We start from the raw sequence: 25,146 nt of genomic DNA, 5'->3' as shown, positions 1-25,146 counted from the left end.
CAGTGAGGTAGACATCACATGGGCTGATCACGTGACCCTGACATCACAGGTCCCGTCTTTAGGGAAAAACCCGGCCAAACATTAATCTGCTGGGAGAAACATATCTTTCATCCAGTAAAACACCCTTTACTGTACCACATACCTCCCCCCTATGTTCAACCCTAGAGGGGTGGACACATGGCATACAGTGAACTCTGGACAGGGCATCTGCATTCCCCTGTAGTCTGCCTGCCCGATGTTCCACTGAAAACTTAAAGTTTTGCAGGGACAGGAACCACCTGGTGACTCGGGCATTCCTCTCCTTAGCTTGACTCATCCACATAAGAGGGGAATGATCTGTCACCAACCGAAATGTTCTCCCCAGCAAATAGTAGCGCAACGATTCCAGTGCCCACTTGATGGCCAGGCACTCTCTCTCCACAATACTGTACCGGGTTTCAGCTGGGGTAAGTTTCCAGCTTAGGAAGTTAACAGGATGCTCTTCCCCGTTAACCTCCTGAGACAGCGCGGCACCGAGGCCTATCTCAGAGGCATCAGTCTGCACCACGAACTCTTTTTTGAAATTTGGAGTGATCAGGACTGGTGTACCACACAGTACCCCTTTTAATTTTGTAAAGGCCTCCTCTAACTGATCATTCCAGTGGATCATCACAGATTTTTTCCCTTTTAAACAATCTGTTAAAGGTGCAGACAGGGTTGCAAAGTTGGGAATGAATCGCCTGTAATATCCCACCAAACCCAAAAAGGCCTTTACCTGCTTTGTTGTGAGGGGACGGGGCCAGTTCTGGATTGCCTCTACTTTGTTTACTTGGGGCTTGAGAACTCCTCTCCCAATTACATAACCCAAGTACCGGGCTTCCTCCAACCCTATGGAACACTTCTTTGGGTTGGCAGTTAGCCCTGCTTGTCGCAGGGAGTCTACCACTGCCTGTACTTTTGCTAAGTGGCTTTCCCAATTGGTGCTGAACACAATAATATCATCTAGATAGGCTGAGGCATAGCGGCGATGGGGACGGAGAACAATATCCATTAACCGCTGGAACGTTGCTGGAGCGCCATGCAACCCAAAGGGTAACACCTTATACTGGAACAGCCCCTCAGGTGTTATAAAGGCCGTCTTTCCCTTCGCCGCCTCTGTTAGGGGTACCTGCCAATAACCTTTTGTGAGGTCCAGAGTTGTAAAATACCGTGCTTGCCCAAAGTGCTCTATCAACTCGTCAACCCGGGGCATGGGGTAGGCGTCAAACTTTGAAATGTCATTGAGTTTTCTAAAATCATTACAGAATCTTAGCGACCCATCAGGCTTGGGTATTAGAACTATTGGGCTGGCCCACTCACTCTGAGACTCTTCTATGACCCCTAACTCTAGCATCATTTTTACCTCTTCCGAGATGGCTTGTCGCCGGGCCTCAGGCACCCGATATGGCTTTAGTCGGACCTTGGCCTGTGGCTCTGTGACAATGTCATGTTGGATTAGGGAGGTGCGTCCCGGGAGCTCCGAAAAAACATCTGTATTTCGGCTGATGAACTCCTGGACCTCCTGAACCTGTTTAGGAGACAAAGTATCTGCAATTTTGACCGCGGGTTGGGCTTCTCCTGCCTCGCCCCGAGGTAACGGAGCCTTTTCCATCTGAAACGCTGGCAGCGGATGATCCCCACCAAGGTGCTCTCTATCTTTCCAGGGTTTAAGCAAATTAATATGGTAAACCTGTTCTGGCTTTCTCCGACCTGGTTGGTGTACCCTGTAGTCTACTGGACCCACCTTCTCCATGATCTCATAGGGTCCCTGCCAGTGGCGGATTAAGTGGACCATGGGCCCGGGGCTGTTCATAAAACCTGGGCCCCTGTACCCCACTTCCCAGGAAAACATTTTCTGTCAAAATTTTGTGGCTCTTCTCACAAAAACACTGCATATGCTGATTTTTAGGTATACAAATTGTAACATTTATTACACCATAAAAACAAAGAAAAATTACTTTTTTCTCACAAGCAATTGTATTGTATGGTCAAAAAATATAAATAATATTAAATATTCCTCAAAATCAACAATCAATATATATAATGTGGTATATACTGGCCTGTATTTCTTCATACAAGGTAAACATAAGGCGACATTCACCGTACCACATGTAAGTGCAAATAAGAACATGGAAACATAATATTAAACAATAATTCAACATAATTATGTATCTATACAGATGTATATCTGTGGGTGGTGGCCTAACAGGAAAAGTGCAATGAGCACAGGCAACAATTTCTGAATGGACTAGAAACTCGGATTTTTTTTTTTTGACACTGAAGATCATAAACTGCTCACAGACTTTTTCAGCGAGATTTTTTGGTGCTAAAGTCGTTGATGATTTCTGAGAGGTCGAGACTCTTCACAAGCTCCTGTTCAATGCTCATTAAAGAGAGATGATGGAGTCTGTCTTGTCCCATTTGACTCCTCAACTCATTTTTAATTCGTTTACGTTTTGAGAAGGATCTCTCACCTAAATACAGCTAGCTGAGCGCTGCGGTCCCCGTGCGGGAATTGACAGCCGTACGGACCGCAGCACTTGGTTTGCTGCGGGTCCGTACGGAAAACCCGCCACCATTCCACCACGTGTGGACATGGCCTAAAAAGACGTTGCACATAAGCTGTAGGCCTACGGCCAATACGCACAAAATCGCCCAACGTGAACCTGGCCGTAGGGGACGTGATGTGAGGACCTGAATGGGTTACGTTACATAATGCGTGCAGTGCACTGCTCACTGGTCCGAGGCTGTTCCTAAAGTCTGGGCACCCGGCACCCCTCTTGACCAAGGCCCCCCACATCCACATAAAGTAGATGAGAGAAAGATGTGGTAGGCAACTAAGGGCTAAAACACGTGTGCCGGTGATCAAGGACGGAGGCCCAGATGTTATGCGGTGTACTCTTAGAGGGTAATCATCAATAGGCAGGAAATGTACATTCAGTTTATAATATTTAATGAGCAATCAGCATAGGGCTAAAATGTATAACAAAGAGTGTTTTTCCCCACATCCACATGAGTCAGTCATGACATACCTCCGCCCCACCCTGCTGCGCCTTACCCCCAAGTTCGGAGAGGTGAGGAACAGGCAGTGCTGCTGCAACACTGTCCACCAGCCAGGCACCAGAGAGTTGTTCTTCCTCCTGTGATACACGGCGTCGGCTGGGCTGTCAGTTGCCGGGCCCCGCTGTATCTATGGACACCAACGAAGGGGAGGGAACAGAGGAGCCGCTGCCAGAGTGTGAGTGGCCAGCGTCACTCTGATGCAGCCACGTGATGCCAGTTGCTGGCCGGAATGAGCGCGGCCGCTGCGGAGAGAGGGGAGGAGGATCAGGTGACTGAGCCAGCCATTCAGAGCAGCCGCCAATTGCCACGACACGCGACTATTGGGGGAAGCCAAAATTGCGCTGCGGCGGCTCCGGATTGGCCCTTGGACCCCCAAAAAACCTTGGGCCCGGGGCGACCGCCCCATCCACCCCTATTATGATCCGCCACTGGTCCCTGCCACCTTGCGAGAAGTTTGCTAACTACTGTAGGCACAAGCACCAAAACTCGATCCCCAGGGCTAAAGGTTCTTACCTGAGCCTCCCGGTTATAGACCCGACTCTGTGACCGTTGTGCTGCCTCCATATGTTCCCGGACCAAAGGTAGGACTGTCTCCATTCTCTCTTGCATTTTTGCAACATGTTCTATCACACTTTTGTGGGGGGGTGGGTTGATTCTCCCAGGCTTCCTTGGCTATATCTAGTAAGCCCCGTGGATGTCTGCCGTACAATAGTTCAAAGGGCGAGAACCCCGTAGATGCCTGAGGCACCTCCCGCACTGCAAATAACAAATATGGCAATAACAGATTCCAGTCCTTCCCATCTTTGGAAACTGCCTTTTTTAACATGCCCTTCAGTGTCTTATTGAGTCTACCAGACAATCTGTTTGGGGATGATAGACCGAGGTACGCAACTGTTTAACATTTAACAACCGGCAGAGTTCCTTCATAATTTTTGACATAAAGGGGGTTCCCTGATCTGCTAAAATCTCTTGCAGAATTCCTACCCGTGAAAACATACCCATGAGTTCCTTTGCTATAAGCTTAGCTGATGTGTGGCGCAGAGGAAGGGCCTCAGGATATCGGGTAGCATAGTCTAGAACTACAAGAATGTGTTGGTGTCCCCTTGCCGACTTATTGAGAAGCCCCACCAGATCCATGGCCACTATCTCGAAGGGTACCTCTATAATTGGCAAAGGCACCAAAGGACTCCGAAAGTGAGGCTGGGGACTGGTTACCTGGCATACTGGACAAGAGCTACAGTACCTTTTAACTTCTTCATGAACCCCTGGCCAGTAAAATTGCTGCAGAATTCGGTCGAGGGTCTTCTTTTGGCCCAAATGCCCCCCCAAGTACATGCGCATGCGCTAAATCCATTACCAGCCTTCGATATGTCTAAAGTACCATTAACTGTTGTACCAATTCCCCACGTATTTTATCCACTCGGTACAACAAATCCTGATTCAATTCAAAGTGTGGAAACACCATATCTGCCCCAGGTTGTTGGGGTTCCCCATTGACAAACAATACATTTTCTCTGGCCCTGGCTAAAGTGAGGTCTCGGAGTTGCGCTGTACCAAAATTATCACCTGATACATTCAAGTCTGACTACTCGATCCCAGCGGCAAGTCTTCCACCTCTCCAGCGACTCCTTCGAACATCTCCAGGTACGCCTCCACATCGCCCGATTTCTCCATCTTGGGAATCGCTATACGAACCGCTTTCCGGACCTCATGGATTCCCCGGTCAGCTCCTTTGGTCTGCGCTGCCGTGATATGCTGTATCAACAGCTGATTGGTTGCCTGCTGCCGCATGGCCTCCTGTTGCTGTTGCCGCATGGCCTCCTGTTGCTGTTGCCGCATGGCCTCCTGTTGCTGTTGCCGCATGGCCTCCTGTTGCTGCTGCATGGCCTGCTGCTGGTGTCGCATGGCCTCTATGAGTGTTTTTACCGTGGCCTGCATTTCTGGAAAGTTCCCCGCCTGGATCTCTGCACTCGTTTCACCCAAGACATAGGCTATGGTACCGATCAAAACAAAAACAGCCTGGACTCACTGCCTCTGCCCGCATTCAGTCCACCAATTGTAGGGATTCGCTCTGGTGGGCAATAGCTGGGCGGCAGTAACGAGGCATCACACAGGCATAAAGTCCAATTTCAGTGGTTTTTATGTCACTCAGTAACCAGCAGCTTAACAAAACAGAAGGGAAATAGAACACCTACTCCAGCTTGGAGAACCACTGGTCCCAGACTCACCCCTTCCACGGGACGGGCGTAACTAAGCGCTGCCAGGTCCTGCGGCATCCACCAGGTGCCATTCCCGGGGTTCTTCCGAGTCTTGCAGCACGGGAATCCTGTATACAAGTTCCAGGCTGAGTCCACACAAGTCCCTGTAGCTTCCAGAAACACACTCTCACACTGTGGCAATCACCAACCTCCATTACATAGGGCCCAACCCCTCCCACCAGTGAGGTAGACATCACATGGGCTGATCACGTGACCCTGACATCATCACAGGTCCCGTCTTTAGGGAAAAACCCGGCCAAATATTAATCTGCTGGGAGAAACATATCTTCCATCCAGTAAAACACCCTTTACTGTACCACATACCTCCCCCCTATGTTCAACCCTAGAGGGGTGGACACATGACAAACAGTGAACTCTGGACAGGGCATCTGCATTCCCCTGTAGTCTGCCTGCGCAATGTTCTACGGAAAATTTAAAGTTTTGCAGGGACAGGAACCACCTGGTGACTCGGGCATTCCTCTCCTTAGCTTGACTCATCCACATAAGAGGGGAATGATCTGTCACCAATCGAAATAGGTAGACATCACATGGGCTGATCACGTGACCCTGACAACATCGCAGGTCCTGTCTATAAGGAAAAACCCGACCAAATATTAATCTGCTGGGAGAAACATATCTTCCATCCAGTACAACACCCTTTACTGTACCACATACCTGCCACTGTGCAGTCTGTCAGACACAGGAGCCAGCATTGTGCTGCTTTCTCCCTGCACCTCAGACGCGGCCTCATGACATAAGTGGCCCTGTCTCCCAGTGGGCCCCTGCATGTTATAGGGCCCGTGGCAATGGCCCCCTCTGCCCCCCCAGTAGCGACGCTACTGAGCTGACAGGAGGGGGTGGGAATCCTTACTGCAGTCTATGGAGTGGATGTGATAAGCCACAGATCACAGGGGGACTTAACCCTTACCTCTCCTGCACAGGACATAGAACAGTACAAGCTGGGAGCTAAGGGTTAACTCTGACATACAGAGGTGAGGGCTCCAGCCCTCTGGCTGTGTCGGGCACAGGAGCACTCGGGCCGGATGTGGCCCGCAGTCTGCCCAGGCCTGCTATAGGTGGTGACATATATGGGTTTTTGATTCTCCTGTTTTTTGGTCTTTTTTATGGAATTTTTCCATGTCTTTTCTGGGGATTTTTTCATATTTTTATTTTTTTTTGCTTTTTCCAAAGACCAATTCTGACAAGCTCTTTCCCTCAAACGTGCACAGATTTCTCCTCTCTCTTTACTATAGGACTCATGGTCACTGCAGCTTCTTTTAGATCTATGTAATTCTTCCCCTGGAATATTAACCCTCACATGTCTGGGATGACAGGAATCCGCTCTCAGAATGGTGCTGCCCATAGTTTCCTTGTGGAGAGAAGTAGTTGTTACCTTATTCCTGTCATCCACAGAGATCCCTAAGTCCAAAAAAACTGATGTTGGTTTTGTTATAGGTGTAGGTAAAAAAAAAAAAAAAAAAAGGTACAATTGTTATTATACAGAAAACTCATGAGTCTGGGGATATCAGACCCGTCAGCGGACCAGATAATAATCATGTCATCCGTTTATCTAGCGTTGGACCTCACTCACGCTGGGGTGGAGCGCCCGAACACGATGCAGCTGTGACTTGGAGGCGCTGTTTGCAGGCGCTGTCTGTCTTAAAGCAAAATAGGAACTTTTATATGGTATGAGGTAATCTTGCACACACTCCCCTTGAGAAAGCACATCCGTGAAACGCGCATCGGGGTGTTATGTGGTGTGGCAGACAGGCGATTACGGGATTATGGGTAAGATATATGCTTTGTCTCCATGAGGTCTGTATAGTGTGGGTTGGTATTGCAGGCACGTGCTTAATATTTCTTGGTCATACTATCACTACCATTATCTGCAGCCTGATTCCTCTCCGCTTCACCACCTATGTTCACTTGAGTATTTCCTCTATTTTTGGATTCCTCGTCACTTGTATCATGTTTATCTTTGATTCATGTTTTTTATCATGTATATCATCATTTTGTTAATAAAAATGTGGATTATTTTATGATATATCATTCTTTTTCTTGAGTGGTGTTTTGTGGATATTCTTTATCCGTCCCTTGGTGTTAGGCTATGTGCACTCGTTGCAGATTCACCTGAGGGTTTTTCCGTGCGGATCCGCAGGTAAAGTGACCTGCGGTTTTCCTGCAGTTTAGCCCTGCGGTTTCACACCTCTACTATGTTAAAGGTGTGAAACCGCTGCGGAAACCGCCCAAACAATTGACATGCTGCGGTTTGTAAACCGCGCGGAAAAAACCGCAGCGTGAGCACAGCGGTTTTGAAAAGCCATAGGGTTACATGGTACTGTACCAGGGCCAAAACCGCTGCAGAAACGCAGCAGAATCCGCAACGTGTGCACACAGCCTTAGATGTTGACATCATCGGACCTACATGTAGGTGTCGCCCTACATACAACTTAGGCCTCTGAAGTTTCATGAAGCTTTTCCGTGGGCAGTGAGGGCTCGGGGTCTGGTGCGCTTCCCCTCCCCATTATCACGGGGTTTGGATTGCTGCTTGGGGATGATTTACCTGCTAGTGCTTCAGGATTTGTATTTTGTCTCTTATTTGTGTAGCACCAGGTATTCAGGTCAAAGATAGGATCAGTAAATACCTCACTGTTCCCTGGAGGGACCTCAGTTTGGTGTCCTGGCCTCAGGAGGAAACATAAAATCTGCACAGTCCTGCTGTCCTGACATGTTGGAGTCATAACTCTCAAGATCCTGTAGATGATGGATGAGGAGCGGTGTCAGCAGGCCACCGGATCAATGTACTGACCATAAGTAACTCAGTCATCAGAAGAATAATGCCCTGTGTGCCTCCAAACTGGCGGTCCATGCTCAGAGGGCACAGCGATGCCACCACCTCGAGCGGGAGGTGCCACCAGACTTTGTTCAACAGGCTTAGATTGTAAGCTCCATGGAACAAGGTCAGACATTTACCAATGACCTCCGTCGGTGTTATGTACAGTGGGGTGTGATATTATGGGCACATCCCCACATGGAGAATCCTCATCATGGGATTGTGGATGGTTTAACTGTTTATTCAGCTATGTTGCACCATTAATCATTTGGCCGTTCCCTCAGAGCTTCCCCCTCACCTTCAATAAATGTTAAGGTTCAAAGAAAAGATCAGAAAGAGATCAGACGTTTCGCACATGACCGTCCTAGCAGGTAAAGGCTGGCATGACCTCGAGAATGTGACATCTGACAGACACAAGTCAATTCTTGACCCCACAGGCGTCTACATGGTGGCAGGTAATTATTTCCTGGCATGTAGACAAGCAGAGTAACAGGATACGGAGCAGATGGAGCCATATGTGATACTAGAGGAGGTGTACAATGAGCAAAGATAGTCATAGTGTACCAAAGTGGGGACCTTTGATGAGCCACCATCAAGAAAGAAGAGACTCCAGTCCTCTCAGGGACAAAGTGGGGACCACCCATGAAACACCGTCTAGTAAGAGAAGCCTCCAATGGTTGTCCAGTTTTCTCTCAGCAAACCAAGTGGGGACCACTCATGAGCCACCATCTGGTAGGAGAAGACTCCCGTGGTTGTACAGACCTCTCATGGGCAACTAGGGTTCCTCCATCCAAGTCACATCCCTGTGCTGGTTCACAAGGAGCTGAATAGAGCTTAGCTGTCCATGTACATGGGCACAAAAATGAGCTGTGCAAATCAGAAATTGTGGTTAATTAATTTCCATGATCAGTGAGGATCATACCTGCAGAGACGCGATGGAAGATTAATGCGCAGGTGCATCAATATCCATCAATTCATCCCATTAGAGCAGGGGTCTCAAACTCACGGCCCTCGGGACAATAGTTTGCGGCCCTCACCTCTTGGGCCCTCGGGACAATAGTTGGCGGCCCTCACCTCGGCCGGGATCACCCGTGAGAAGCACGGCTGAGTCTCGCATGTGAAATCCTAGTCACACGTAGTACCGCTCATTAAGGTTATGAATATGGACGCCACTCCACTCATAGGCGTGGCGCCCATATTCATGAGTTTAATGAGCAGTATCGCATGCTCATACAGGAAGATGATGTCGGCGCTGGACCATCGGAGCTGCAGCAGGAGGAGGTGAATATGATGATGGCTAGACAGTCATAGCAGCCTGCTGTCACACTCACAAAACATGCAGCAGGAGCAGCCGAGCAGGGACCGGACCGCGCCACAGACTCAGGTGCGCCGGGTTCAGATTGAGCGGTGGGGCGGTGCGGTATATTGCTCTTGGAGGCGGGACATCAGCCGGCCTTATTGCGAACTTGCGCCATTACCCCAGGCTCAGAAGCGGAGGCGGCCGCGGAAATTGCTGCTCAGCGGGACAGAAAAAAAGCGGACAAGACGCATCGGCTAACACTGAAACAGTGACACCAAGTGGAATTATCGGTTACACGGCCCCAAACATGTCTTTTTCAAAGCCTGCAGTGAAGAGAGAGGTTGGTGATGAGCGCAGGCAATTTCAGGAATAGTGGGAAGTGCAATATTTCTTTGTGGAGCCCAGGGGCATCCGACGGGTCTTATGTGCGCAGAGAAAGTGGCAGTGTACAAAGAATACAATGGGAAACGTCATTACATAACTAGCCATGCCGAGGAGTCTGCAAAACACCAGGGAGATGAAAGAGCCAGCCGGATAAAAGAGATCTACTGAGGCAACAAGATTTGTTTAAGAAAGCAACCAAAGAGAAGACTGCAGCAGTAGAAACCAGCTACGGGGTTAGCGAGAAGATTGCTAAAGCAGGAAAGCCAGTCAAAGAAGGTGAATTTGTAAAAAAGTGCGAATTACAGGCGGCGAGTATTGTCTGTCCAGAAGAGAAAGGTCAGTGTAGCAACACCAGCCTTTCTGCCCACACCGTAGCAGAGCGCATGTCTGACCTGTCCAGTGACATTTATGATCAATGGTGTTTCTGTGTCTACTCAGCCGCTCGTGATGAGACCACAGACATCACCGACACGGCCCAGCTCGCAATCTATGGCCGTGGTGTTGATGACCATTGTGAAGTCACAGAGGAGTTGCTCACAGTGATTCCCATGCAGGCCAGACCACCGCTCAGGAGATATTTCACCAGCTGTGTGACGCCACTGAGAATGCCGGCTTACCTTGGAGGAGGTTTGTTGGAAAAACAACTGATGGAGCGCCATCAATGACCGGGAGGAAAAATAGACTGGTGGCACTTGTTAAAAAAAAAAGCTGGGAGAGGAAGGTGTGGAGGAGGACATTGCTGTGCATCATCCATCAGCAGGCCCACTGCAGCGTTAAACGCCTGACGTCTGACAATGTGATGTCTTTCATTGTGAAATGCATCAACCGGATCAGATCCAGGGGCTCAAACCACAGAAGGCTTCGTGCTTTTTCAGAGGGAATGGAGTCAGAATATGGGGATGTGCTCTGCATCACCGAGGTGCATCGGCACAGCAGGGGAAACATATTGAAGAGACTTTTTGAGTTGAGAGAAGTTAAAGCCTTCATGGAGAAAGATGGGGCTGCTGGTCCTGTGCCAAGTGATCCAGAATGGCTCCTGGACTTCGCCTTTATTGCTGATATCACACATGAGTTTAATGTACTGAACCAGAAGTTACAAGGCCAGGGGCAACTTGTCAGTGCTGCCTACGACAGAGCATTCTCTACAAAACTTATGGAAAGCCCAGCTGTCTCAGACAAGCCTTGGCCATTTCCCATCATGCAGGGCACTCATGGAAGCAGGCGCACCAGTCAGTGGTGAGGAGTATACGGATGTCATTTTGAAGCTACAGGAGGAATTTGAGCACAGATTTGCAGACTTCAAGACGCACAGAGCCACGTTTCAAATTTTTGCGGACCCCTTCTCCTTTGATGTGCAAGATCCCCCTCCTGTGCTTCAGATGGAGCTCACTGACCCGCAGTGCAACTCTGAACCCAAAGCCAAGTTCAGGGAGGTGAGTGGAAAAGCTCGGGCCATTTCTGAGAGAATTGCCCTCCTGCTTCCCCGAATGTTCCAGCGGACCCTGTGTCTTTTTGGGAGCACATACTTGTGCGAAAAGCTCTTCTCTACCTTGAACTTCAATAAGTCCAAGTACAGGTCCAGACTTACTGAGGAGCATCTTCCCCCTTAAGCCAAATGTGGCTCGGCTCTGCGAGAGTCATCGCTGCCAGATCTCTAGGAGCAAGAAGGAGGCAGGAGAAGCCATGATCAAAGCAGCTTATGTGCAATGTTCCATTCATGTTCAGAAAGGTAAATGTTAAAGAACTGTTAATACAGACATCTGAATAATAATGATGACATTTCTCTAGTCACCGACTCTATGTGGTTTCTTCAGTCTTTCTATATCTTCTGTATTATCATCATTTTATTTATTTATTTATTTATTTATTACTGATTTATTTTTTTCTTATGATTTTGTTAATTTATTTTTTAGCACAAAATAAGATGAAAAAATAAAGACATTTGATAACATTGGAATGTTTTTTTTGTAAGAGCTTTTCTTGTGGAAAACCTGCTGCGGCCCAGCCCCCCCCCACATTCTACCTCCAGCGGCCCCCGGTAGATTGAGTTTGAGACCCCTGCATTAGAGGATTCAGCTTAATCTCTGGGCTCCTGAGTGTTAGAAACCGAGGAATATAGAGCATTACCGCCAAGAGAAACCATGGATTATTATTTATTTATTATTTTTTGCTTATATAGCGCTAACATATTCCGCAGCGCTTTACAGTTTGCACACATTATCATCACTGTCCCCATTGGGGCTCACAATCTCGATTGCCTATCAGTATGTCTTTGGAATGTTGGAGGAAACCCACGCAAACACGGGGAGAACATACAAACTCCTTGCAGATGTCCTTGTTGGGATTTGTAGACAGGACCCCAGCGCTGAAAAGCAACCATGCTAACCACTGAGCCACTGTGCTGCCTATATGGATGGATCTTCTCCGCCACCACTACCACCAGTTCATCCTTAGCTGGAAGCATCTAAACTTTTCCGCAATTTAGCAAGTGGAGTTCGCTCTTAGTAATTGCCTATGTTACCAGAATCAACCAGATGGAAGGTTTGAAATCATTGTGAGGCTACAGGTATCAGTGCATGATCCCATGGTATATGTATGTATGGTCACATGTAGGACATGATCGCTGAAGTAGGATGCCATTATTGGTTCATGAGTAGGTTTTCATCATTAGTCATGTGTAGGACGTCATCATTAGTCATGTGTAGGACGTCATCATTAGTCATGTGTAGGACGTCATCATTAGTCATGTGTAGGACGTCATCATTAGTCATGTGTAGGACGTCATCATTAGTCATGTGTAGGACGTCATCATTAGTCATGTGTAGGATGTCATCATTAGTCATATATAGAACATCAACATTGGTCCATGAATTGGATAACATCACTGGAACATGTTGGTAATCATCATTGACAAGATGAATGACATCATCATTGGTCATGTATAGGACATCGCTGAATAATGAGTGGGACATCATCATTGGATCACAAGTAGGACATCAGCATTGGATCATGAGTAGGACATCAGCATTGGATCATGAGTAGGACATCATTGGATCATGTATAGGACATTATTATTATTGAATCATGAGTAGGACATCATCATTGGATCATGTATAGGACATTATTATTGGATTATGAGTAGGACGTTGCTGAATCATGAGTAGGACATCATCATTGGATCATAAGGTAGGACATTATTATTGGATCATGAGTAGGACATCAGCATTGGATCATGAGTAGGACATTATTATTGGATCATGAGTAGGACATCATTGGATCATGTATAGGACATTATTATTATTGGATCATGAGTAGGACATCATCATTGGATCATGTATAGGACATTATTATTGGATTATGAGTAGGACGTTGCTGAATCATGAGTAGGACATCATCATTGGATCATAAGTAGGACATTATTATTGGATCATGAGTAGGACATCAGCATTGGATCATGAGTAGGACATTATTATTGGATCATGAGTAGGACATCATTGGATCATGTATAGGACATTATTATTATTGGATCATGAGTAGGACATCATCATTGGATCATGTATAGGACATTATTATTGGATTATGAGTAGGACGTTGCTGAATCATGAGTAGGACATCATCATTGGATCATAAGGTAGGACATTATTATTGGATCATGAGTAGGACATTGCCGGATCATGTATAGGACGTTCCAGAATCAGGAGTAGGATATCAGAATTGGATCATGAGTAGGACATCATTGGATTAGTAGTGGGACATCATAATTGGATCATTAGTAGGACATTAGCACTGGATCATGATTGTGCAATTTAAACGTGCCGCAATCCACATATCAGCGTTGATTCCCTTCTTCTTTATGATTGATTGAATCTTTCATGTTTTCAGCAGCTTGCCATATTGTAATCAGGAATCTGACAGCCATTTGCAATAAAAACAGCAGGAATTGCGGACGGAAAAGAGATGAGACAACTGACCACCGGCACAAGAGCACAGACCATTGCTGGAGCATAAATGCATATATCAGGGAGCGACGATCCTTTTTACCAACTGATCGTTCTGTGGAAAAGGGCATGAATGTGTTCACAGCTGTGCGCTTCTGCTCCCAGTACCGTTTGCACTGCCTAGAAAGCGTGTGTCCTCTCCACCCGAAGATCTTCATAGCGTTTTAGTCACTGATCAGCAGAAAAGTGAGTACAAGTCCCTGCACCGAGATCAGGTCAATGTGGGGACACAAGGTGAGGTACGGCGTTCACACCGGGCCCGGTACTGGATGATTCGCCTCCAGGATAAGAAGCTTCCCCGCAACATTCTTGGAATTTATCGCTTGGCTTCTACAGAAGGACAATCATTATTTTTATAGGACGCGTCAAGTTGTAGAGTTACGAGCCCTTAGCCATAAACCATAACGCACCTGCCCTGGCTGGACCAGCACTGGCCATTAAATGGGCAGCAATTATACCGTTATTATTCTGGACCGGCAGTGGCATCCAGAGTGTATGGAACCATTATTGGAACGGTAGTGCGGAGCGTCCTGATGTCTCCGTTGTGCTCTGTAGGATCCACCGGTGCTTTGTATATTGCTGCAGATGAAGACAACAGATGCCGCTGGGCCTGAGCTCACCCCACTGCCCTCCAGGGACAGAGTTCACACTACTCTGATTTTCAGTAATGGCTTGTCAGGACCTGTCTGTCTCTCTCCAGATGTAAACGTCACTAATGAAGCCCCTATCCAGGAGACTTCATTCATCTCCAAGCCACTGCACTCTCCAATCTCCAGGACACTGCACCCTGCTCTCCTCTCTCCAGGGCTGGGCATACCCTCAGGATCTCCAGGACACTGCACCCTGCTCTCCTCTCTCCAGGGCTGGGCATACCCTCAGGATCTCCAGGACACTGCACCCTGCTCTCCTCTCTCCAGGGCTGGGCATACCCTCAGGATCTCCAGGACACTGCACCCTGCTCTCCTCTCTCCAGGGCTGGGCATACCCTCAAGATCTCCAGGACACTGCACCCTGCTCTCCTCTCTCCAGGGCTGGGCATACCCCCAGGATCTCCAGGACACTGCACCCTGCTCTCCTCTCTCCAGGGCTGGGCATACCCTCAAGATCTCCAGGACACTGCACCCTGCTCTCCTCTCTCCAGGGCTGGGCATACCCCCAGGATCTCCAGGACACTGCACCCTGCTCTCCTCTCTCCAGGGCTGGGCATACCCCCAGGATCTCCAGGACATTGCACCCTGTCCCTGCTCTCCCATCTCCAGTACACCACACTGTAGTTTCCCATACACTGTACTCTGTTCTTTAATTTGACATTGTGACCTCCTCTCTTGCACACTTCTCTACCCTCTATTATTCACTTTGCACCTCACTCTCCTCTCTTGGACACTGCACTCCACTGCAACTCTTCTTTCACAGAATTTAATACACAATCTCCCACTACAATGAAAAATCTTCTGCGGACTTTGATTTTCATCCTTATGCAGCAACTCTATCCCAAGACAAATGGTAAGAAGCCAATATTCTATTGTATATGAGAAAGGAATAAGCTGCTCTGAGAGTCAGTCCCTGTTTGATATACACAGTATTGATCAGAACTGTAAGAATTTTCCAAGGGACCGCAATGGGGTCTGACAGCACATGCTCCAAAGTAGTCGTGAAATCATGCTATTAAACCTGAATCTATGTATCCATTTTCATGACTACATTTCATGTAAAAAAAAAAAAAAAAAAAAAAAAAAAGCCTCAGTGGTTTGGGGGTTTGCATGCCAGTCTGCATCAGGAAAGTGTTGAGTGGGCATGAACTAAACAAAGACTAGAACTCTTAATGATCATGCATGTTAAGTTTTTTTTGTCCTGTTATCTGGATACTAGTTCAGGTTTCTAGCAGTTTAGAAATACTCCTGATTACAGCTCAATGATGGGGCTGAAGGAAGAAGAATGTTTAGAGCTCATTTTCAGAGACCGTTACATACAGGTTGTTATTCTGTAGATTCTCCTGTTGGGGATCGTGCTGAGAAATCAACATGGTTCAATCAATGTATTCCTTGTCTTCTAGCCATGCCATATCCAAGAAACCGGAAAGCAATGGTTCTCCCAGACCACCGAGCCTCCGGACTATACAACACGGTACCCTACAAGGTTAATATGGGGGACAGGACAGTGACACACTGACAATCACGGTACAGGGTAATGACACTGGGTGTGCTGGATAATGACACTGGGGGTGCAGGGTAATGACACTGGGGGTGCAGGGTAATGACACTGGGGGTGCAGGGTAATGACACTGGGGGTGCAGGGTAGTGACACTAGGGGGGCAGGGTAGTGACACTAGGGGTGCAAGGTAATGACACTGGGGGTGCAGGGTAGTGACACGGGGTGCAGGATAATGACACATTTATTTCTCGCTGTGACTATTTTTCTAGACGCTGTACAAGAATCATCTCCGATACAGAGTACAGATCCACGGAGATCACCGTGTGCTGCATCTAACCAAGGCCCAGTAAGTGCTGTCCCCAGTATATGTACAGTGCTCTGCAGAAGTGAGTACACCCCCTTTGAAAAGTCTGATTTTAATCACTATTTCAGTGAACACAAGAACAATTTCCACTTTCTGACAATTCTGAGCTTTATCGACCATTTTCACCATCACACGACAGTGATGTTATAGTACCGTATAACTCATTACAAAGTCTGCAGTTTTATTCAAATTATTTGATGCAAAAATGAGTACACCCCCATCAACAACTCCTCCATCTAGTATTGTGTGTGAGGAAGCACCGAGTCTTCTAGGCCTGGACATACTACAGCGGCCATCTTTCTCCATCCCCAGAATGAGCTCTAGAGCCTGGATGCCGGATGGAGAGTGCTGACAACTTGTCTCCAGAACTCCCAAGAGGTGTCAGATCAGGAGACACTTGGCCACTGAGTCACCATCACTTGTTCTCCAGAAATGCAGCAGATTTATTTATTTAATTTACTCATCTATATAGTGCCATTAATTGCACAGCGCTTCACAGACATTATCATTGCTGTCCCCATTGGGGCTCACAATCTAAGTGCCCTATCAATAGGTATTTGGAATGTGGTAGGAAACCGGAGGAAACCCACGCAAACACGGGGAGAACATGCAAACTCACTGCAGATGTTGTCCTTCATGGGATTGAACCCAGGACCGCAGCGCTGCAAGGCTGCAGTGCTAACCACTGAGCCACTGTGCCGCCCTAGCAGATGGGAGCTTTATATAATTACTAGCTGAAGAGCCCGGCGCTGCCCGGGCATAGTAACTAACTGTGGTTAGTTATAGCAAATTATAATTATCCTCCATCCCATAGTCCCGTGCCCATATACCCATCATACATATCCTCCATCCCATAGTCCCGTGCCCATATACCCATCATACATATCCTCCATCCCATAGTCCCGTGCCCATATACCCATCATACATATCCTCCATCCCATAGTCGAGTGCCCATATACCCATCATACATATCCTCCATCCCATAGTCCCGTGCCCATATACCCATCATACATATCCTTCATCCCATAGTCCCGTGCCCATATACCCATCATACATATCCTATCATATCATATTCAACACAGGATCTTTCTCCATGCTGCTGGGTCTTCCATTCTGAGGTTTATTTCCAGCAGAGGCAACTCTAGGATTTCCATCCACATGAGAAGGTTGGGAGTTTGCTCCCAGTGTAGGCCGGGAAGCCTGGGCCTTGCTTGGGGAGCTTCCCCGCCCAGGGTGGCCCCTCCCTGGGCTTGCTCCAGACATGAGGAGAACCACTGACACACAACCTCACAGCTAGGAGGCAGTATTATAGTAGTTATATTCTTGTATATAGGGGCAGTATTATAGTAGTTATATTCTTGTACATAGGAGCAGTATTATAGTACTTACATTCTTGTACATAGGGGCAGTATTATAGTAGTTATATACTTGTACATAGGAGCGGTATTATAGTAGTTGTATTCTTGTACATAGGAGCAGTATTATAGTAGTTATATTCTTGTACACAGGGGGCAGTATTATAGTAGTTATATTCTTGTACATAGGAGAGGTATTATAGTAGTTATATTCTTGTACATAGGAGCAGTATTATAGTAGTTATATTCTTGTACATAGGAGAGGTAGTATAGTAGTTATATTCTTATACATAGGAGCGGTATTATAGTAGTTATATTCTTGTATATAGGAGCAGTATTATAGTAGTTATATTCTTGTACATAGGAGCGGTATTATAGTAGTTGTATTCTTGTACATAGGAGCGGTATTATAGTAGTTATATTCTTGTACACAGGGGGCAGTATTATAGTAGTTATATTCTTGTACATAGGAGAGGTATTATAGTAGTTATATTCTTGTACATAGGAGCGGTATTATAGTAGTTATATTCTTGTACACAGGGGGCAGTATTATAGTAGTTATATTCTTGTACATAGGAGAGGTATTATAGTAGTTATATTCTTGTACATAGGAGCAGTATTATAGTAGTTATATTCTTGTACATAGGAGCGGTATTATAGTAGTTGTATTCTTGTACATAGGAGCGGTATTATAGTAGTTATATTCTTGTACACAGGGGGCAGTATTATAGTAGTTATATTCTTGTACACAGGGGGCAGTATTATAGTAGTTATATTCTTGTACATAGGAGCGGTATTATAGTAGTTGTATTCTTGTACATAGGAGCAGTATTATAGTAGTTATATTCTTGTACACAGGGGGCAGTATTATAGTAGTTATATTCTTGTACATAGGAGCAGTATTATAGTAGTTATATTCTTGTACATAGGAGCGGTATTATAGTAGTTGTATTCTTGTACACAGGGGGCAGTATTATAGTAGTTATATTCTTGTACATAGGAGCAGTATTATAGTAGTTATATTCTTGTACATAGGAGCAGTATTATAGTAGTTATATTCTTGTACATAGGAGCGGTATTATAGTAGTTATATTCTTATACATAGGAGCGGTATTATAGTAGTTATATTCTTGTATATAGGAGCAGTATTATAGTAGTTATATTCTTGTACATAGGAGCAGTATTATAGTAGTTATATTCTTGTACATAGGAGCGGTATTATAGTAGTTATATTCTTATACATAGGAGCGGTATTATAGTAGTTATATTCTTGTACACAGGGGGCAGTATTATAGTAGTTATATTCTTGTACATAGGAGAGGTATTATAGTAGTTATATTCTTGTACATAGGAGCAGTATTATAGTAGTTATATTCTTGTACATAGGAGCGGTATTATAGTAGTTGTATTCTTGTACATAGGAGCGGTATTATAGTAGTTATATTCTTGTACACAGGGGGCAGTATTATAGTAGTTATATTCTTGTACATAGGAGCAGTATTATAGTAGTTATATTCTTGTATATAGGAGCAGTATTATAGTAGTTATATTCTTGTACATAGGAGAGGTATTATAGTAGTTATATTCTTATACATAGGAGCGGTATTATAGTAGTTATATTCTTGTACACAGGGGGCAGTATTATAGTAGTTATATTCTTGTACATAGGAGCGGTATTATAGTAGTTATATTCTTGTACATAGGGGGCAGTATTATAGTAATTATATTCTTGTACATAGGAGCAGTATTATAGTAGCTATATTCTTGTACATAGGAGCAGTATTATAGTAGTTATATTCTTATACATAGGGGCAGTATTATAGTAGTTATATTCTTGTACATGGGGGCAGTATTATAGTAGTTATATTCTTGTACATAGGGGCAGTATTATAGTAGTTATATTCTTGTACATAGGGGCAGTATTATAGTAGTTATATTCTTGTACATAGGAGCAGTATTATAGTAGTTATATTCTTGTATATAGGAGCAGTATTATAGTAGATATATTCTTGTACATAGGGGGCAGTATTATGGTAGTTATATTCTTATACATAGGAGCAGTATTATAGTAGTTATATTCTTGTACATAGGGGCAGTATTATAGTAGTTATATTCTTGTACATAGGAGCAGTGTTATAGTAGTTATATTCTTGTACATAGGAGCAGTATTATAGTAGTTATATTCTTGTATATAGGAGCAGTATTATAGTAGTTATATTCTTGTACATAGGAGCAGTATTATAGTAGTTATATTCTTGTACATAGGGGCAGTATTATAGTAGTTATATTCTTGTACATAGGAGCAGTGTTATAGTAGTTATATTCTTGTATATAGGAGCAGTGTTATAGTAGATATATTCTTGTACATAGGGGGCAGTATTATGGTAGTTATATTCTTATACATAGGAGCAGTATTATAGTAGTTATATTCTTGTACATAGGGGCAGTATTATAGTAGTTATATTCTTGTACATAGGAGCAGTGTTATAGTAGTTATATTCTTGTACATAGGAGCAGTATTATAGTAGTTATATTCTTGTATATAGGAGCAGTATTATAGTAGTTATATTCTTGTACATAGGGGGCAGTATTATAGTAGTTATATTCTTGTACATAGGAGCAGTATTATAGTAGTTATATTCTTGTACATAGGGGCAGTATTATAGTAGTTATATTCTTGTACATAGGAGCAGTATTATAGTAGTTATATTCTTGTACATAGGGGGCAGTATTATAGTAGTTATATTCTTGTACATAGGGGCAGTATTATAGTAGTTATATTCTTGTACATAGGGGCAGTATTATAGTAGTTATATTCTTGTACATAGGAGCAGTGTTATAGTAGTTATATTCTTGTACATAGGAGCAGTGTTATAGTAGTTATATTCTTGTACATAGGAGCAGTATTATAGTAGTTATATTCTTGTATATAGGAGCAGTATTATAGTAGTTATATTCTTGTACATAGGAGCAGTATTATAGTAGTTATATTCTTGTACATAGGGGCAGTATTATAGTAGTTATATTCTTGTACATAGGGGACAGTATTATAGTAGTTATATTCTTGTACATAGGAGCAGTATTATAGTAGTTATATTCTTGTACATAGGAGCAGTGTTATAGTAGTTATATTCTTGTACATAGGAGCAGTATTATAGTAGTTATATTCTTGTATATAGGAGCAGTATTATAGTAGTTATATTCTTGTACATAGGAGCAGTATTATAGTAGTTATATTCTTGTACATAGGGGGCAGTATTATAGTAGTTATATTCTTGTACATAGGGGGCAGTATTATAGTAGTTATATTCTTGTACATAGGGGCAGTATTATAGTAGCTATATTCTTGTATATAGGGGGCAGTATTTTATTAGTTATATTCTGTATGTTGTACACATGGAGAATTCGTGATATACATTAGTGTGTAGCTGTAGAATTTATAGGATGTGGATAAGGGAATTTCTCTGTGGTTCTTGCCTTGTATGTTGTGGGCTCGTGTATCTCCAGGAATGTGTCAGGCAGGTGCGGGGATGAGTTTGGATTATGCTATCATGTTTTTCAGGTAGAGTATAGGGCAGATGTGGATGATCGCTGTGGATCCCCCGGAGCTTTGACAGCTGATCTCTGCTCTCCTGATACCTGCTAGTACTGGATGAAGCTTTGTAACAATGTCTTGTAGTAAACCTCCTCCACCATCTTCACAGGAATTAGACGGACATAGTCCTGAAGATTTATCCCTTTCTTTCTCCTCATTAACTGAATATATAATATAATGGGGTTGAACCTGTGAGACCCCCAGCAGTCCTGAGAACGAGGGTTTACCAGCCCCTGCAATCAGTTATTGTTGAGCAATTCCTTTGCCGGGGGGACGTCGTTCACCCATATCACATACAGAGATGTCTGATGGCCGCCCCCATTCACACAGGAGATAGTGCTGTTAAAAAATGGCACTCTTCAGAATTAACAGTCTAGTAAGTAAGTGCACCCCATGTAAAGTGTTCACAGTTTTATCAATTGTCCATATGTACGGATATTTCCACTTCGTCTTCCTGCGACTGAGGCCATGCGATTTTCATGGAAAGGCTGCATGAGTCCGAACATCATCCCAAGACCTACAGGGCAGACTCGCCACCTTAAAAGAAGCCACCAGTGGAGAACATATGACATCTACGTCGCGAGAGCCAAGAGGAGACCACCACTGTCCAGGAAGATCATCAGGAGAGCATCCAATGATGGAAAACATCTCTAAGCTCTGATCACTACTGAGGCCCCAGTGCAGGGGGTGACCATTAGAGAAGATGTACATAGGCCATCTACATGGGGGATACCTAATAGGAGATCACCACTGTCCAGGAAGATCATCCAGAGAATATTCAATGATGGAAAACATCTCTAAGGATGCAGAACTTCAGGACCTTCTGGAAGCTCTGACCACTACTGAGGCCCATGTGCAGGGGGCGACCACTAGAGAGGATGTACATATGACATCTAAGTGGGAATACCCGAGAGCACACCACCACTGTCCAGGAAGATGTTCTCTGGAGAACTCCCAATGATGGAAACCATCTGTAAGGATGCAGAACATCAGGACCTTCAGGATGCTCTTGCCACTACTGAGGCCACCATGCAGGAGGCCACCACTAGAGAGGAAATGCACATGACATCTACATAGCAGGTGCCAATAGTGAGACCACTATTTATCTAGGAAGATCATCCAGAGAACACCCAATGATGAAAAACTTCCCTAAGTATGTAGAACATCATGACTTCCAGGACGCTCTTAGCACTGCTGAGGCCACCACGCAGGAGGTAACTTCTAGAGAGGACATATATTTGACATCTACTGTGTGTACGGGGTGCACGGAGGCCAGTTTATGCCCCGCGCTCCCTGGTAAAGCGGGTACATCTTATATGTCTTGTAATGTCATCATAATGTGCATGGCATTGTTCCTATGTTCATGTGTTGTGAAGATATAGGGACAGTGTAGGACTTAGAACAGTATGGGGAGCATGGTAGAATAGAATAGGGGATTAGGTGGACCAATAGGATTAGGCTAGTTAGGAGGGGCTAAGGAAGGGTAGTTGGGGGAGCTTCATGGAGTTAGTGTGTGAGAATCTGGGGCCAAGACAGGGAAGTTGTGCCTGGTAACGTTTAAGTCTAGGAACCCAGCAGTCCTGGGCCTGGAGGCTGACAGTCACACGGTCGTGGTGGAATATCAGGACAGCATAAGAATGGTAGCAGCTAACTTTGTGTGAACATTCCTTAATGTCCGAGGACCACGGCCTAGAAAGGATTGGAGAGCCATCCTTCAACTTTGCCTTCGGAGAGGGAAGCGGGTAGGGAACTCCTGAAGCGGGTTACTCTGCCCAGTCAGGAAGCTGCGGTACCGGCGGACACGGTACGAAAGTGGGATATTTCTGGAGGAGTAAGGGACAGTACAAGGAACAGAATGGTTATGTTCTGCGAGGAGTCTTGTGCTGTTTCTGTGACTAAACTGGACGAGCTGAGTAAAATCCTTTTGCTGAAAATGAATCCAGACTCTATCATTGCGTGATGCTGAAAGAAAAGGAGCCCCGGCTGCGGGGAGAGGACCCCCCGACTTACAAGTGAATGGACTGCAATGTGTTAATGTGGCGGAAAGCCAGGGTGTGCCCGAGCTGCCACCGCTAGTCACGACTACCGCCCTGGCCCCCGTTTCATGTGCATGTGGGCTACCCATAAGAAGACCAGTAGAGAGGACCCGCATATGACCTCTGCATACCGGGTGCCAGATGGAGACCACCCCTGTAAAAATAAAGTAATTAGACGAAAATGAACATACTTGGAATCACTGAGTCTGTAAAAGTCCGAACAAAATATAAAAGTAATTAAACCATAAAAAATAATTAAGGCGCCAGAATTGCCTAAAAAAAAAAAACACAATAAAAAGCAATCAAAACATTGTGTGCCCCCAAAACTATATCAGTGAAACTGCAGCGCAGTGCGCAAAACACTGGACCTCACAACGCGACATCAACGGAAAGATAGAGAGTAGAGTGGAGCAAATTTGTTCAGGTTCCCTCTTATTTGGCAAGTTATAGTGCTTACCGAAGAAGCTGCCGAGGGAATCCGGATACCTGGATCGCTCCTAATCAGCTGATCGCCTCCGCAGCTTCATGTGTCGCGGCTGTGTCACAGTCACAGCACATGTATTGATATAGCCTGCTTGTTGGGCTCTCCATGAATGTGCTGTGATTGTGACACAGCCGCGACACATGAAGCTGCGACGGCGATCAACTGATCAGCTGGTGCGAACCAGGAAGGGCCATAGCTCACCGAATAAGAGGGAACCCGAACAAATTCGCTCACCTCTAATAGAAAGCAGGTTCGGCTCTTAAAAAATGGTCACACAAGCCTTCATTTGTTCTTTGTTTTTGCAAAGTTCAGTTTCCCTGTTTTTCACGTCATACTGTGTCGTTCTAAACTACAACTTGTCCCACAACAAATGAGCCCCTATAAGGTTACATCAGCGGAAAACTAAGGCAGTTATGGGTCTTGAAAGAAGGAGAGGGAAAAAAATTGCAGAAAGATCACAGGGTCAGTGATTGCTGAAAAGTTAGCATCATTTTCTGTACTGGCGAGACCCAATATTGTGCCACAGTGTGGGCCTACCGGAGGATCCTCTGCTACACTGGTAGGCCAGTCCTATCCTGTCAGCCTTCATAATAAAGGGGGCTGCAAACTAATAATGTCAGTGTCCCAACTCTGCTGGGTGTCCCAGGATCAGGGACTCCTTCTCTGTCTCTAATACTAGGGGTGCCCTATCTCGCCCTGTTCCCCGGATTACTTCTGATGGTAAAGAGGCCGGGGCCACATACTTTGCCTTAGTTCCTGCATCTGCCCTCAGTGTGTACCCTTCACCCCCACACAGGGAAGAGGGGAGCAGTAGTGTACCCCCAATACACCAACCAGACTAACAAGGCAATACAACAGGGATAAAGGAAATAGTAGGAAAAGGAAGGGAAATATCACACACTCAAAACCTAGCAATAGTCACAGATAAATCCACCAAATGCCTTCTCCATTAACCACCAGCAACAACCTCCAGCCATGCAGCATAAGCTATCTCTCTGAAAATGAGTGCTAGCCAAGGCCCAGATTATATAAGAGAGGGGAGTGGCTAACAGGGCACAGCTGAGAACCTTAATGCAGCAAAGCTTCCAACCTTAATGCAGGAAAGCTTCCAGGAGCTCTCAAGTGAGCAGATAAACCCCTGCACTGTTAAAAGAAACCTGCACCATTTAATATGAAGGTGAAGTGCTTCTAATCGGTGCAGGAGTAGAATAAATCAGACGCTGCGGTCTTCTGGCCTCTGTCGCAGTAATCTCTGATATGCAGATTTTAAATTATAACTTCTCACCATTAACTATTATTATTAGTAT

The 25,146-nt window shown here is 45.3% G+C and overlaps 1 protein-coding gene across 1 annotated transcript in view; it reads left to right on the top strand.

Moving 5' to 3' along the window:
• LOC141072634 (disintegrin and metalloproteinase domain-containing protein 12-like) overlaps positions 1-25,146 on the top strand; it is a 66,859-nt gene that overhangs the window by 2,791 nt on the left and 38,922 nt on the right. The window contains exons 2-3 of the mRNA XM_073559930.1: positions 15,908-15,990; positions 16,275-16,351. Of these exons, the coding sequence (XP_073416031.1) occupies positions 15,910-15,990; positions 16,275-16,351 (158 nt within the window). The 5' untranslated portion in view covers positions 15,908-15,909. The remainder of the gene's footprint in view (positions 1-15,907; positions 15,991-16,274; positions 16,352-25,146) is intronic.

Source organism: Dendrobates tinctorius, unplaced genomic scaffold (genome assembly GCF_039654945.1).
Source record: "Dendrobates tinctorius isolate UK_male_01 unplaced genomic scaffold, ASM3965494v1 ptg000282l, whole genome shotgun sequence".
Taxonomy (NCBI): Eukaryota; Metazoa; Chordata; class Amphibia; order Anura; family Dendrobatidae; genus Dendrobates; species Dendrobates tinctorius.
The sequence above is the reverse complement of the archived record's forward strand: the minus strand, read 5'-3'. Positions and strand labels throughout refer to the sequence as shown.